Genomic DNA, 16,546 nt, shown 5'->3' with positions numbered 1-16,546 from the left:
CTGTAGCCCACTGCTGGGAAACCCTGGCACCGGTGGCCACTGGCTCAGGGCATGGCCAGAGGCCTCTGTCCCTGTTGGTGGGGCAAGAACTCCGGTGCATCCTTCATGCCTTCTCTGGGGGAGCTGGTCCTGCTTCCATCTGCTTGCTGGGAGCAGGACAGGGAACTGGATGGCTGCCCAGGATGCTCCCCTTGGTCCCTGTGCTGATGGTGGAGTGACAACAGCAGTTTCCCCTCCTGCTTGGCAGCCTCGGGCAGTTCTTTGTACAAAGTAGTGGTTCTGGTTTCATCTTCTTTCTCATTAACCAATTGTGAAATTAGCAACTCATTTTCTTCCTAGTTATTTCTCTTTGAAGTTTCATAAAAATCTGAACTCTCTCTCAACTCCTGCTCTGCAATAAAATAGTGAGAGCCTTGACCTCTGCCTGGTGGGTCTTGCCGTCTGTGGTGGAAGTGCCTGATGGGGGCAGCCTGGGGGAGATGAGCCTGCAGACAGCAGCTCCTGCTGTGGGGGCCCAGCCTCTCTGGTCCCGTGGCAGCCCTACTGAAGGGGCGGTGGGGCGGGCACTGAGCAGGAGCCCCCACCCTGCTGATGGATGGGCTCATAGCCCATTCAGATACGATGCCAGCAGTTTTTTTGTAGTTTGTCTTCCATGGTGGTAGTAAAGTTTTTAATTAGGAAAGCTAATGAGATCGATTAGTCATTAGAAGTGACCTCTGGATGGCAGGTGGAGAGGGTGTGTGTGTGGGGCTGATAACGTGGCCGGGGCATCATTGGCAATAAAGGCCTGAGGGGCTTGATTTGAGCGAAGCGTGCCACAGGGAATACATCATGCGGAGAAAAAAAATTACAACCCTGGGAATCTGTAATGAAGGGAATTAAACCAACATCCTATCTAAATAACATGATTATCTACACAAAACCCCTCAGCCAGCAAGGAGGGATAGGCCACAAGGCCTGTGTCCTCAGGGAGGTGGGCCCTGAGATTGGCCACAGAGAGCGTCCTGCAGACCTGTCCTCCCATCTCTGCAGACAGTGGGGACAGGGACCCTTCCTCCCTCCCACCCTAACTTCCTGGGTCTCTGTGTGCCAGGCACAGTCTTAGAAGCCCTTGCTCCTATCTGCCTTTGGGGGCCCAGCCCAGAATGCATCCACCTTCCATCTGTCCAGGTAGTGATCCTGAGTAGATCTGAGCTGCCTATCCTAGAGATTCAGGGACTGTGACTGACTTGTGGCCAGGCTGTGGGGGACACAGCCCTACTTTGGGACAGGGTTCGGGCTAGAGCCTAGCTTGGGTGCTCACTCACTGTACTCTCCCCTCTGTGAGCCCCTCAAAGTGTCCCCCCCATAGGGACCACAGGCACAGGAAGGCCCACCCACCTGGAGTGGCCTTTTACAGGGGCCTGTGCTTCCTTGCCTGGTTCAGGAGCGATGGCTGGTGCTAACAGGTGGATGGTAGTGACTTAGTGAAAAGGCTTGACTTAATATGCTAAAGGCCACGGTCACTGGTAGGTGGGAAGGAGGGGCTGGAGTGTGGTAAGGCCACAAGTGAGGAGGCCGAGGCCTCTTTGTCACCTGGTGCTCCGGGCTGGGGTGGGCAGGCAGCAGCCCCGAGCCTTGGCTCTGAGGGTGTGTTCTAGAAGCTTGTCCACATGCACTATGAGGTGGGCAGGAGTGGGCTGGTGCTGGCGCTATCCACGGGCAGGAACAGTGGGGGCCATGAGCTCAGCTTGGGGTTATTGCAATAATCTTGTGTTGGAACAAGCCATTGTTGATTTCTGTGGATCTCTCCTTGCTTGTAAGACCTTGAAAATTCACTTCAATGTGTATATCTATTAGTGCCCACCGAACACCAGCTTCTGCCCTGGATTCCAGGCACATTGGGTAGGGGTGCTCAAAGCACAAGACCTCTTTACTTTGGCTACTCTGTAAGGCTCATGGGACTCACACCTGGTTCCCCGAGCTCTGGTTTTCTCCTCAGCCCCCTTGGGCTGCTGCCCTCAGAGGTCATGAGACAGACGGGGAGAGGACGAGGTGCTTGGGGTGCTGGCAGGTGCAGGGGACTAGTTGGGGTGGTCTTGGCTTCACCTGGACATTGCTGTGGTCTCTCCTGGCACGCAGCTGCTGCAGGTCACTGCTTTCAGTAGCAGAGACCAGAGGTGGCCCTCGTGCCCCTCAGTCCTGGGGTCCTCTGGTTCCACCCCTCCACCCCCACCCCCTAGCCGGGCTGGGCTCATGCAGCCTTCACAACATCCTATTGTGGCCAGTACCAGGGCAACCCTCTAGTGTAGGCTCAGGAGAGCTCTGACCCTGTGCTGGGTGCCCTGCCCTGCTCACGTGTGGGCTTACGGGTGCCCTGGTGGAGGTTAAAGCTCTACCTGTGTGTGGAGGGACTCTGAGGGAGGGGCTCTTTGCCAACATCTGGATCAGTGGTGCAGTTGACCTCCCTGAGGCTCGCAGTAGCTTCTGCGGGTGTTACAGTGGGTTGGGCACAGGCCTTGCTTTGGGAGGTCTGCTGGGTTTAGGGCCCTGGAGGAAGGTTGTAAGAGCAGTTCCAGTTGCCAGCTCTGTCCATGGAGTAGGGGGCCACGGATTGGGAAGGTACATCCTGGGGTCTGGGGCAAGCAGGGGCCCCAGGTGGGGGCCAAGCTGGGCGTGGTCTGGTGAAGTTGGGCTAGGGCCTGTGCTTGGGGCTCTGTGCCATGGCTGTGAGGGGTGCAGCTGTGCAGGATGGGTGCCTGCGTCCAGTGCCCTGTTAGTTTTAATTATCTGGATAGTTAGAGCTGCACGTTATGAAAGCCGGGCAATTAGACATGTTCCTTGAAGCTAAAGAGAGATTGCTGGCTCTCAGGTGGAAGGGAACTCGGGCGAATCAGATCCCTGTTAATTGCATGAAATGTTCAGCAAAAAAAAAAAAAAAAAAGCTGTTGTGTATATCGCCCTGCAAAATGTTATGAAACAGAGTGATTAAGTACATTAATCTGGGCATGGCAGCGGGGAGGGACCCCACAGAAGGAGGGAGCTTTCCAGACCCCTCCATGTGGGGGGCACACAGGACCGTAGCTGTGTCTGCCCGTGACCTCACCACCCTGCTGCCTGGGTGGAAGCTCCTGGGAGTCAGGAGTGCCCTCTCAGCACCTCATCCTTCCCCCTTTCTCTGTCCTCTTGGCAGACACGGGGGCTCTCATTCTCACCTGGCGCCAAGGCTACTAAAGCCCAGCAGCTGGGCCCTGCTGGCTTGGTTTCTGCTCCCCTGTGGGCAGTTATGCAGTATCCCTGGTCCCCCGCCGCTTGGCATGACTGTGAGGACCTGCAGGGCCTATGTCCACCTTTCTGGAGGACTCACCGACCAGCTCTTGGAGCCTGGCTGCCAGGCTCTGTGGGACATATGTGTGCCAAGCCGTGGGGGGCTGGATCCGAGGTTGATGGAGAATCCTCCAGAACCAGGGCAGTTTTCAGGGCAACCTTTGGCTCCTGGGGCCTCTCTGCCTCTGGCCTGGCCCACCTCTGCTGACTCCTGCCTGTGCGCTGGGTTTTCTCTGCAGCATCTAGCCTGTACACCCTGCGGACTCCACCTACCAGCAAGGTGATCAAGACCCGCTACCGCATCGTCAAGAAGACCCCGGCTTCTCTCAGCACCCCATCCTTCCCCCTGTCTCTGCCCTCTTGGCGGACACGGCGGCTCTCACTGTCCAGGTAGGAGGACCTTTTCTAGGCTCCCTTGAGTCTGGGGACTGGGCTGTCTGGTTACTGAGTGCTGCAGGTTGGAGCCTGTGGGAACTGTGAGAATACTTGGCGTGCAGCTCATTGGCTGGGAAATGCCCTGTAGCCCTTGTTTGTTTAGCAATTTCTGCACCAAATACACAGCCAGCCTGTGTGCCCCACATGCACGCGAAGGCACACACACTCACACATGTGTGCACTCACACCCTCTGTTGTTATTAGCAAGCCTCTTAGCTGGTGGGGCCTCATGTGCTAGGGATGCAGCCACTGCCCAGACTTGATGCGCTGCCTCTGGCCATGCATGTCTCACAGGGAGAAACTCCAGGTGAGAGAGGCTGGGCCGGAGCATCCTGGTTGATGGGTTGATTGTCAAGGGCAGTGACACCCTGTCCTACCCCATCTGCCCGTGGTCCAGCCTGCGTCTGTACTCTGGCCTCCTTCCAGCCTGCTGTGCCCAAGCAGGTGAAGTTGCGACAGCCCCATGGGAAGGAGCAGCCTGCGCCTGCCTTCCTGGAGGCCTTCTCTGGGCCTTGGTGCCTGCCACGTCTGGGTTGCTTAGCCTTTGACCTTAGGAGACCAGGTTATGAGGGGCATGGTCCTTCATCTGCTGAGGTGGAGGTGTCCAGGTGAATGGGGGGTAGCCATTGACAGACCCCTCCCTTTGTCCCCTGCTCACTCCCTACCTGGGGGCAGTTGGGGTTAGAGGCTGGGTCAGGGCTGCAGGCAGAGCAGCCGAGGTTGAGGGCCTACCACCATGTGGACAGTGGTTGCTCAGTGGGTTTCTGCTGCCCAGAAGTTTCCATGCCCAAGGCTAACCCCAGGGATCCCTGACTCTGGAGCCTGAGGCTGTCTGAGGCAGCTGCCTTTTCTCTCACCACTGGGCTGCCCTGAGCGCAGCTCGCTGTTGACTTTACCAGGAGCAATAGCTGGAAGTATATTTTAAATTAATTTTACTGTACTTTTTGTAATATTTTTGTTTTAAATAGATTTATAAGCAGCTTGGGGGCTATTTCTACAAATTTATGAAGATAATTTTTATTCTCTCGATAAGGTTAAATTTATACCTGCTATTTCCATATTAATTCACAGTGCTAAGTGGATCTAATTTTCTTCCGTTCCTCTATCTGGTGAGCATGGCCTTTCCTAATGCAATTTCCCCCTCACTAAATCACTATGGTTGGGAGTCATGATCGAGCTAAATTAACTTAAATTAATTTACTTAATAAGAGCCCCAGATCATCACGAACGAGACTCAGATTTATTGATTCTCCACCCTGCTCCCCGCCTGGGTGGGCGCTCCCCCAACGTCAGCCCCCCACTCCCTTGGGGTGTGGCTGAGCCCAGTGGGGCCTCTCTCTTTGGCTTCTGAGGGCCAAGAAAGCTCCAGGTGTGGGTACAGCTGGGTTGGGTCCCATGGCTGGGCTGCCAGGGATCTCTGAGTGAGTCACGGCAGAAGCAGGGGTGCTCAGGCCCTGAGCGAGGACTCCTGGAACAGGACAGTGGCCTGGGAAGCAGCCACCTTGCACTTTCAACCAGTATGTGCAGTGGTGTCTTGTCAATACCAAGTGGCTGAACACAGCCAAGTTGGCCAAGCTGTTCTCACCACACTCCCTGCCCCTCAAGGGTGAAGCCTGGGCCCCCACCCTGCAGGGGGCAACCCTGGCATGGGGATCAGACCACAAGCCTGGGTGGACAGCAAGAGGGGAGAGCATTGTCCCTTGACTGTTCCCATCCTACAGTAATAGGAGCTGTAATTTGGCCACCACTGAGGGTCCTGGCTTTCTTTGTGGCCATGGCCCCAGGCCTGGACACCCTCCGTGCACACGGAGGCCAAGCCCACCCCAGGATGGAGGGTATGAGGGGCCTTTATGTTTCCAGGCCACCTCAGCCTGATCCTGTTCTACCCCCTGCCAAGCATCTAGGACCCTTGGGGACCTTACCCCTAAGCTTGGGGATGGGAGGTTGGGGAGAGAGTGTGGGAGGGGGTGGGTGCTGAGCCAAGGGGCACTGGACTTAGGAGGCCCTGGGATGAGTGGCTGCCAGCAGATGGGTCTCCCTTGCCCAAGGTCACCTGTGCCCTGACACGGCTGCCTTCTCAGGAGAGTGGCCGCCAGCCAGCTGCCTGCCTGCTGTTGGCTACATATGCCTGGGCTCAGGCTTGTTGAGGCAGCAGAAAGGGCCAGTCTCTGAGGCCTGCATCTGACCTGGTGCTTGCCTAGGCGCCCGCCTGCAAGGCTCCATCAGAGCCAAGGGTGCCTGCATGTGGCTGGCAGGCTCACCTCAGCTGCAGCCTGGCCCTTAGGCTCCCCAGTGCTCCCTAGGCAGAGGGAGGGGTTACACAGGCTGTCTTGTCAGGTAGTTGGCCTCTCCTTGGGTCCCCAGCTCTGTTCCCTGTTTGGGAGGGAGGATGCCCCAGAAGGGACTGGCAGGTGGCCCCAGTGGTCCTGGATGCCTCAGTGGGCAGAGGTGGGGTCTGACGGGATATGACACAGGGCAACCCAGCAGCTGAGTGCCAACACTGGTGTGAGTTGCCCTTGCCCATCTTTTGCAGCCACTTCACTGTGATTGGAGATTTGGTCACCCCAGAGAGGAAGTTGTGGGGGTGTTGCAGTTCTGGGGTATCCCCAGCAGGCTGGTGACCCTGGCAGGCCTCCTCCCACCAGAGCCTTGGCTTCTAGGTCTGTCCTTGCAGTGGGATCAGTTCCTTCCCAGGGTGGTGCTGGGCCTGTTCCAGGAGAATCACCTCACACGGGGGTGTGCAGAAACAAACAGCTGCTGGGATGGGAGCCAAGAAAGGGGATCTGTCTGCAGAGGGAGCTGTGGGCAGAGGCCTGAGAGGGACAGTGGGCAGGGAGGCCCTGGGGGTCTGGGTGGGGGTTCCCTGCCCACCTCCTCACTGGCTGCTTCCTGGAGCATCTGAGCATGGAGTGCTCAGGGATGAGCTCCAGACAGCTGTACCTAAGAGCCAGGTGCCTGGTGCAGAAGGTGTGGGCAGGGTCTTCAGGCCCAAATCTGGAGGGCTCAGGGCAGGACTGCACCTCAGTGGGCCTGCACTTGAAAAGACTGAGGAGGGGGCGGCGCCTGTGGCTCAAGGAGTAAGGCGCTGGTCCCATATGCCGGAGGTGGCGGGTTCAAACCCAGCCCTGGCCAAAAAAAAAAAAAAAAAAAGAAAAGACTGAGGAGGGCTGGGCCCTGCCAGCTCCAAGCTGAGAGGAACGGTCTGGGCCCTGCCCAGGGCGGGGATGGGAAACAGGGACCAGACTGGTATCTGAGACCCAGGCAGGGCCTCTGGGAGAGCCTTCTTTCACAGCCCCTTCCCATCTTCCCTTGGGTACGCTCAGATGCTGTCCCTCTGCCTCCTCTGCCCATTCAACGCTGCATGCTTAGGGTGGCGCCATGTATGGCCACCCTCACAGTCTGGAGGGCCTGGGAAGTGGTCCTGCCAACCGTCCACAGCCCCTAGGATTCCTCTGCAGCTCCTCACTGCTCCACTAGGGAGGTCAGAGGTCCCTGGTGCTCCCTGGTGCTCTGACCTGTTGGCAATGGTATCTGTTCTGGGGAGAGGGGAGAGTATACCATGATTAGCCCCATTCCCCTTTATGGGAAGCTCCAGAAACTTACTCCAGAACTCCTTCCTGGCAGCCCATAGGCAGTACCAGGGCCTAAGATGGCTGCAGTGTGGCTATTGCTACTACCATCATCCCTGAGCCACACTTCTGCCCCAAGTGACTTTGCTTGCTTTGCTTGTGACTTTTTCCTGGTATAAGTGGAAACTTACACTCTATTGAGTGGTCAAGTTCAGCCCATGTGGGGAAGCTGAAAGGCGTTGGGGCTATATTGATGGCCTCATTCTTAGAGATTCAGCGTCTCTTACCTGTCACTGACTCTCTCTGGGCCTGGATATGGAGGGATGGGGTAGAGAGAGTCTGTTGGAAGTTAGCCAGTGGCTGCAGGCTGTCGGCTGGTCAGCGCCTGTCCTTGTCCAGACAGAAGGCTGAAGCCTCTGAGCAGCAGCTCTTGGGTTTTTTGGGTACTAGCCAGGATCTCTGAGGATGTTATGGCCATTGAGGCCACAAGCTGGATGAGGTTGCCTGCTGTCCTGGCCAAATGTGAAGGCTGGAAAGGCAGCAACCCTTTTCTGGGAGAGGGGGCAACACTGTGGGCAGCAGGCAGGACAGGAAGGACTCTTGCCCTCTAGGGACCGGATCCAGGGTGCCATCTCTGGACAGCTCTGACACATTGCTCTGGCCATGGGGCTCCAGGGGTGCAGGGGCAGCTGCTGGTGGGGGCCATGCTGGCTGTGTACCATCCAGCCCTGGGGGCTGCAGTGTGGGATCAGGCTGCTCTGCCCCTCTTGTGCCTGAGAGCACACCCCGGCCATCCCCGGGCTCACAGGGCATCCCCACCGGCCCAGAGTTCTGGGGTGCAGGGGCAGCAGATCAGCAGACGGTGTGAGGAGCGGCCTCTGATGGCTGAGCCTCATGCTGAGGAAGAATTTAATTTTTTTATTCTAAGATTTGTGGATTTGCCTCTGCCCTGCCGCCTTCCAGCAAGTTCATTAATCTGAACTGAAGCTGAAATGTGACTTATATCCCTAAACTGCCTGTCACTTTTTTCCTCTTTTCAAATTCATTTGACATGAAAGTGCGAAATAAACAGAAGCTGCTGTGCTTAAGCAGATGAGTCGGAGGCTTTTCCATCCCGACTACAAATGGTCCTGTCACAGGGCTGCCTCTTGCTGGGCTGCCTTATTTTATTTTATTTTACTTTGTGTGTGTGCAGTAAATCTTAAGTTATCTCTCTGCAGTTTTGATGAGGTTTAGGCCAAGATTTTGAAGGGCTCTGAAAGCTTCTCCACAGTGACGTCTCATTAAAGAAGAATCAGCTGGGGGAGGCAGGTGTCCCCACGGGGTGGCCACGATTCCCATGTGCTCCCTTGAGGAGTGTCTTTTTAATGAGCCAGTGTGCTCATGCGCCCTGCTCCGCCTCTTGCCTGCACTCAGGGCTGAGGACTGCTGGGGCAGAATGCCATGGACAGGGTGCTTATTTCCCACAGTTCTGCAGGCTGAAGTTCGAGACCAGGTGCCTACAGATTCCCTGTCTTCTCACTGTGTCTTCACATGGCAAATGCACATGCGGGGAGGTGCTGGTGCCTCCTCTCATCAAGGCACTAATCCCTGGCCACCTTCCGCAGAACCTCCTCCTGGCACTGCCCTGTTGGGGGTTACGCTGCCCACAAACATTTGGTCTGTAGCAGGGTACGTCCTGCTTGGGCCAGCTGGGGCTGGGGTTCCAACGAGTTCCTGCATGTCCCAAAGGGTGAAGTGGTGAGAGGAACTTGGGATGAGTCCTCCATGGTGGCCACACCCTAGTACAGTGGTGTGAATTTCCCTTCTGAAGCATGCATTAAAGTTTTGGCTCCAGGGCGGTGCCTGTGGCTCCAAGGAGTAGGGCACCGGCCCCATATGCTGGAGGTGGTGGGTTTGAACCCAGCCCCGTCCAAAAACTGCAAAAAAAAAAAAAGTTTTGGTGTTGGTGGGGCCTTTAAGAGGTGACAAGGTCATGAGATGGCTGTCCTTATGACTGGACTGCTGCCGTGTCTTCTGCTTTTGATCAGAGGATGACTTTGGCCTGATTTCCTCTCCCCATTTTGCTTGCCCTTCTATTCCAGAACTGTGACCTGTATAAACTGCTTTTCTTAATGAATTACTCAGTCCCTTGTTACGGCAACAGAAAACGGACTAAATCTTAGGCCTTACTGTGCCCCCGGTGGAGGCTGTAGAAAAGCCCAGTCCCATCCCGGTGGTGTGCAGGGTCCCACTCAGCTTGGCCTGGGCTTGGGGCCTGGTTACAGGCTGGCAGGGTATAGACACAGACACCAAGAGGGCTTTGGTGTTCAGGGTCAGGGTCAGGGTCAGGTGTTAAGGGTCTGGACGGAAGTCTGGTCTGTGGTGCTCTCCGGGGTCAGGAAGCAGACAGGGAAGCCCAGAGTTGGGTGGCTGGCTGGGCTGGGATGCAGTGAGACCTGCCCAGCAGGGATGGCCATGGGGGACACTGCGCAGGGCCTTGCCATGGGTCTGGAACATCTGCTGAGAGAATGAAGGTGGCAAGTTTGGGGTGGGGGGCGTTGGCGTCAGGACAGGGCTGTAACCGAGATGGAGCAGGCTGACAGCACTGCCCACCTGCTTCCCACCTTCCCTCTTGAGAGGGGCTCAGAGCTTGGGGCCTTTGCCTCAAGGCCAGAGGGAGCAAGGATTACAGCCCCTTTGTTTACGGGAGCCAGGCCCTCTTTGGCTCCAAAGCCCTGATGGGGGGCAACCAGTTAAGTGTCCTTACTGCCCCAGGATAGCATACTTTGAGCAGCTCTTACAAATGACCTGAAGAAGCCCCGAGGCCAGTAGCAGCTCTGAATGCCTGTGAGAGTGCATAGGAGTAAATGGGATTGGGATTGTCACTTCTGAGTTTGTTTGTTTTGTTGGTTTTTTTTTTTTTTTTTTTTTGTAGAGACAGAGTTTCACTTTATTGCCCTCGGTAGAGTGCTGTGGCGTCACACAGCTCACAGCAACCTCCAACTCCTGGGCTTAGGCGATTCTTCTGCCTCAGCCTCCTGAGTAGCTGGGACTACAGGTGCCCACCACAACGCCCAGCTATTTTTTGTTGCAGTTTGGCCGGGGCTGGGTTTGAACCCACCACCCTCCGTATATGGGGCCGGCGCCCTGCTCATTGAGCCACAGGCGCCACCCCTGAGTTTGGTTTTGAGAGAGATTCTGTTGCCCTTGCACTGGGCTGGGGTGCTGGCCCAGGTCGCCCCTTGGGCTTTCTGACATTCTGACCAGCTCAGCCAGGCTACAGGATGGGCCTGGGGCTGACTCTCCTGTCGTGGATGTTCCTGCACCCCCACAGTTGCCTGGGTTCACTCCTGTTCCCCCTGCTAATGAAATCCTTGGTTGTTTTTTGGATAACTTTTTATTTTGGTATGCTTTGTCTTTATAGAAAAATTGCACAGACAGCATGCAGAACTCCTTGCCTGAGCTTACCTGCTGTTCACAGTCTGTCCATCAGCTGTTTAGTTCTGTTTCCAGACAGCTTCTGAGTGGAGCCAGGAGCTTCCCTGTGCCCATGGCACTCTGGGCTCTTCAGGGGTGGCTCTGGCTTCATGATGCTGATGCGTCTGGAGGGCCGAGGCTGGGATTTGGCACAGTGCTCTTCCCAGGGCTTGTCTCAAGCCTCCTGGGGTCGAGTTTCAGATTGTGGCCTGCCCTGTGGGCCAGGACACTCCGAGCAACTGCAGAGTAGGGGGAGGGCTGGGTTGGCACCCTGTTTCCCACAGAAGTTTCCCCCACTTGTCCTAGAACCTGCAGCAGTTTCCAGCCCTGCCTTTCTTGCTCATTGGCCAGTGTCCCTCTGTAAAGCAGTGTTCTCTCTGATCCCTCCTGCCCCGTGTGTTTGTTTATTTACTCGAAACAATATGGACTCGTGATTCTCAGTCCATTTTGATAGAATGGCATCTGTTATTGCTGTTACTTAATTTTGGGTCTCAGGTAGTCCCAGCCTTGGTCGGTGAAACCCCTTCAGGCTGGTCTGGGTACATTTTTTTCTTTTTTCTGTTTTCCAGACAGGGTCTTGCTCTGTTGTCCAGGCTTGAGTGCAATGGTGTCATTACAGGTCACTGAAGCCTTTGACTCCTGGGCTCAAGTGATCCTCCTGCCTCAGGCTCCCAAGTTGCTAGGACTAGAGGTTTGTGCCACCATGCCCAGCTAGTTAAAAAACACTTTTTGTGAGATGAGTTTTTTTTTTTTTTTTCCAGTTTCTGGCTAGGGCTAGGTTTGAACCCGCCACCTCTGGCATATGGGGCTGGCGCCCTACTCCTTTGAGCCACAGGCACTGCCCGTGAGATGAGTTTTTGCTAAGTTCCCCAGGCTGGTCTTGGAACTCCTGGGCTTAAAGCAATCCTCCCACCTCTGCCTCCCAGAGTACTGGGATCACAGGTGTAACCCATTGCACCCAGCTCTGACCTGGGTTTTTTCAGCACAGAGCCCCGGTTTCCTGGGCACTTCCCCACTTTCTACACAATAGAGTGCTTCAGATGCAGGGTGTGTGATTGTGAGCAGACAGTGTGCGTGTGAACAGTGTACGTGTGAGCAGACACTGTGTGAGCACAGTGTGTGTGTGAGCAGACACTGTACATGTGAACAGACAAGCAGACACTGTACATGTGAGCAGACAAGCAGACACTGTACATGTGAACAGACAAGCAGACACTGTACATGTGAGCAGACACTGTACATGTGAGCAGACACTGTGTGAGCAGACACTGTACATGTGAACAGACAAGCAGACACTGTACATGTGAACAGACAAGCAGACACTATACATGTGAGCAGACACTGTGTGAGCAGACACTGTACATGTGAGCAGACACTGTACACATGAGCAGACACTGTACGTGTGAGCAGGCACTGTACATGTGTACAGAGATGGTGTGTGTGTGAGCAGATGGTGTGTGTGTGTGAGCAGATGCTGCTTGTGAGCAGAGTGTGCATTTGAGCAGACACTGCTGGTGAGCAGACACAGTGCGTGTGAGCAGACTGTGTGAGCAGATGGTGTGCGTGTGAGCAGACACTGTGTGAGCAGTGTGAGTGTGAGCACAGTGTGAGCAGACGTGTATGTGAGCAGGCACAGTGTGCGTGTCAGCAGACGGTATGCGTGTGAGTAGATGCAGTGTGCGTGTGGGCAGATGGTATACATGTGAGCAGCCACAGTGTGCAAGAAGTGTGAGTGTGAGCAGATGCAGTATGTGTGAGTACTGTGCATGAGTGTGAGCGGTGTGAGTGGGAGCAGTGTGATGAGCAGAGGCAGCAAAAATGTGAACCATGTATGTGTGAGCAAACTGCATGTGAGCAGATGCAGTACACGTACGAGCAGATACAGTACATGTGTGAGCAGCGTGTGTGAACAGATGATGCATGAATGTGAGAGGACAGTGTGAGTGTGAGCAGATTTAGTGCATGTGAGCAGAAATAGCGTGTGATTGTGAGCGGATACAGTGTGTGAGTGTGAGCCGACAGTGAATGTGAGCATATGCAGATGTGTGAGCAGATGCAGTGTGCAGGAGTGTGAGCAGATGCCCTGCGTACAAGCAGTGTGTGTGAACACATGCATCGTGTGTCAGCAGACACAGCACATGAGTGAGCAGACACAGAGCATGAGTGTGAGCAACCCTGAGGTCAGCCTCTTGTTTGCACAGTCCTGGCTCCTTCTGCCTGGCTTTCCATCTGTCCTAGCAGTGTACGGGGCACCCCAGTGGGCTGCGGGTCGTGTGGCCCTGAGCATCAGTAGTGCTGAGTTCCTGGCCTCAGGGCCTACGTGTGTGTCCCTGCTTCTGCCCTCCCAGGACGAGGGAGCTGAGCGTCTGCTCACACTCACATGCTGCATCTGCTTACACTCAAACACCACCTTCTCACTCACGTGCTGTGTCTGTTCACACTCACACACTACCTGCTCACGCTCACGGTGTCTGCTCACACTCACTGTATCTGCTCCCACACACTACCTGCTCACACATGCACTGCATCTGCTCACACACACTACCTGCTTACGCTGTGTCTGCTCTCACACACACTACCTGCTCACAATCGCTCTGCGTGCTCACACTCACATGCTGTGTCTGCTCACACTCACTGCGTCTGCTCACATACACTGAGTCTGTATGCACACGTGGGTACACTGACAGCATCAGCCCCATGCCAGCAGGGTAGTGCACTCCACCTCCCCTGCCTGGTGTTTGTGATTCTTGTCAATGCAGCAGACACCTAGGCCATCATCCTTGGCCTCTTTGCTCATGGACTCAAGCCTAGAGCACAGTCTGAGTGCAGTCCTGTCAGCGCTCACCATGGGCAAAGCAAGCTGAGCTCGAGTGCCACGTCGCTCCCAGGTTTGTTAGGTAAAATTTACATATGGTGAGATGTGTGGATCAGAGCGTACCAGTCTGTGGATTTTAACAAAAGCATGAGTCTCTGTCTCAGTCTCCTCTGTGAAGAAAGGGGCCATCTCCACACCCCGGTGCATTCTCAAATGCCCCTTCAGGTCAGGCGTCCATCTCTGAGGTGGCCACTGTTCTGATATTTTCACTGAAAATGAGCTTGCTTGTTCTGAAACATGTAAATGGAGTCAGATATTCTGTTCCTAGTCCCGCCTGCTCGTCATGGAGACTGCCTCTCACCACGTTGCTGGGGGCCCCGCCCTGGCCTTGGCCCCGTTGTGCTCCCTGGTCTGCTCCACACCTGAGTTATTGCTTCTCCTTTTGATGGGCAGGTGAGCTGTTTCCAGTTCAAGGTAGTTATGAGTAAAGGCTGCTAAGTATTCTTGTATGACTCTTCACACAGGCTGTGTTTTTATTCTCCTTCAGAGTGGAGTTGCTGGGACGTGAGGAAGAGGCATGTTTAATTTTACACAAAGCCACCAAACCTCTCCCAGGTGGCAGGACCCTTCCTATACCCATCCTACTTGGTGTTGTCTTTTTTTTTTAAAGAGACAGAGTCTCCGATGGTGCCTGTGGCTCAGTCGGTAAGGCGCCACCCCATATACCAAGGGTGGCAGGTTCAAACCCGGCCCCGGCCAAACTGCAACAACAACAAAAAAATAGCCGGGCATTGTGGTAGGCGCCTGTGGTCCCAGCTACTCAGGAGGTGATGCAGGAGAATCACCTAAGCCCAGGAATTGGAGGTTGCTGTGAGCTGTGTGATGCCGCGGCACTCTACCAAGGGCCATAAAGTGAGACTCTGTCTCTACCAAAAAAAAAAAAAAAGACAGAATCTCACTTCATCGCCCTCAGTAGAGTGCTGTAGCGTCACGGCTCACAGCAACCTCCAGCTCCTGGGCTTAGGTGATTCTCCTGCCTCAGCTTCCCGAGTAGCTGGGACCACAGGTGCCTGCCACAATGCCTGGCTATTCTTTTTGTTGCAGTTTGGCCGGGGCCGGGTTCAAACCCACCACTGCACACAGAGGCCTCTTGGGCTGCCACTTCCCCTTTGTCTTGTTCTCCTTGTTTTGGTCTCTCCCAGCATCACTGCTGTCTGGTGCTGGCTATTTTAGGTCTTGCGTGGGCCTGGAGCCCCTGCTCTCTGCCTTGGCACACGTGTGTCCCTCTCCCACCTGGGGCCAAAAGCAGGTTAGAGATGCGGGGCCACCACCTGCATTGCCAGGCTCCTCATTCATCTCCAGCTGATGCTCTGGAATTTGGGAAAATAGGTGAAGATGTCAAAGTAGGAAGTCCGAGGGTGGTGTGGACGGTGGCTTCAGGTGGACAGTTCTTGGGCGGGGAGGGTCTCGGCCCTTGTTGGGCTGACTCCCAGGGCTCCCGCCCTTGCTGCCCTCCGAGCTTCCCACACGGTGCTGAGGCAGGTCTCCTAGGGCAGGTTTTTTAGAATTTTATTTTATGAGAACAGGCGGTTACAGCTCCCCAAGTGCTGTAAAAGTTAATGTGATGGCCTCCCAGCGCCTGTGCTCATTTTTATAATTTTTTATTTTATGAAACAGGACAGGGAGCTTAGTGACTTATTACTATTCATTTCGTTTCAATGCAGTAAATATTGATTCAGTTGGGGGTTTTCAATTTAAACCACTCGGCGATTATATAAAATATTACTGGCCTCTGAAATTATGCTTACCGATCCCTTCGGCTGCTCATTAAGGAAGGAGTGCAGTTTTTAGATCCCTTTGCCTTCATCACTCTAATAAATGGGCTGAGATACGTTTTTGCACGGAAGGTGCCACAGAACCTGCTAGCAGGGGCTTGACAGCATGGATGCAACTCTTAATTTGGAAGTCGTTTCAAAGCGTGTCGTAGTTATTTATTTATTTCTGTCTGTCTGAAGCAGGCAGAAGTCTTCCACGGCAGCAGAGCTGAGCGGCATCTTCTTCACAGGCTGTGGGCAGGGCCCTCCCACCACCCACCTTGGTGGTTCCGAAGGAGGAGAGCCCCTCTGCCCCAACATCAGCTAGAGGGACGGATATCAGCAGAGGGATGGCTCTGATTCCCTGGAACTTTGTCCAGAGGAAGGGAAGGGGACTTTTTCCTGGGGATTTTAGAGCCCAGCCCTTGTTGACAGGTGTGGCAGAGCTGGCTAGGATGTGGGATGAGGAGGGACCCCCCGCAGGAAGCATGCACTGTCAAATGCCTGCACGGGTGTGGATCCACGCTGAAGCCCCCAGGCCCTCTGGTGTAGGCCCCACAGGAGCCAGACCTTTAAGTCCAGGTCTGTGCATTGCTTAGTCCCCGTCTCCACCTGGGTGGGCAACTCCTGGTAGCCCTGTGGCCAGCACTAGAGAAGGTCGGGCCCAGCACTCCCAGAGCCCTGGGAGGCCTTTGTGGTGACCCTGTGCTCCCAGGCTGGGCAGAGTCTGAACTGCACCCTCTGCTCGGCCCTCCCAACCTTCCTGGGGCACACAAGTGTCTGGAGGGGCACAGAGTGTGGTATGACTACCAAGTTTATCCTCTGCAGGAGCACACACATGCACCTGTGATAGTCAGCTTCTCCCACTGTTCCTCTGTGGACTGTGGAGACTGCTGATGTGGGGTCAGTATTGTCATGGGTAGGCTGGTGACAAAGTGCCTAGAGGTGGCAGGCAGTGGAGCAACTGAGACCCTGGCATGTTGTTCCTCCCACCCTTGGACTCTGCCATGTGTCCTGCCCTCTGGAAGCAACCCTTAACCCTTAACCCTGCAGCCCTGCAGCTCAGCATGGCCTTCTGTCTCCCCCTATCCCAGTGGGCCAGCTCTGGCCACCACATGGACAGCCCTGCTGGGCGAGGGGAATGGCAA

At 55.1% G+C, this 16,546-nt stretch overlaps 1 protein-coding gene across 2 annotated transcripts in view; it reads left to right on the top strand.

Annotated features, from left to right (window-relative positions):
- ZC3H3 (zinc finger CCCH-type containing 3) overlaps positions 1–16,546 on the top strand; it is an 83,364-nt gene that overhangs the window by 31,261 nt on the left and 35,557 nt on the right. For both annotated transcript variants that reach the window (XR_008373907.1, XM_053559325.1), the window contains exon 4: positions 3,546–3,696. Coding sequence is in view for 1 of the 2 variants with exons in the window: in XM_053559325.1 (XP_053415300.1) it covers positions 3,546–3,696 (151 nt within the window). In the remaining variant the exon portion in view is untranslated. The remainder of the gene's footprint in view (positions 1–3,545; positions 3,697–16,546) is intronic.

Source organism: Nycticebus coucang, chromosome 13 (assembly GCF_027406575.1).
Source record: "Nycticebus coucang isolate mNycCou1 chromosome 13, mNycCou1.pri, whole genome shotgun sequence".
Lineage (NCBI taxonomy): Eukaryota > Metazoa > Chordata > Mammalia > Primates > Lorisidae > Nycticebus > Nycticebus coucang.
This window is presented reverse-complemented; position numbering and strand designations above follow the sequence as displayed.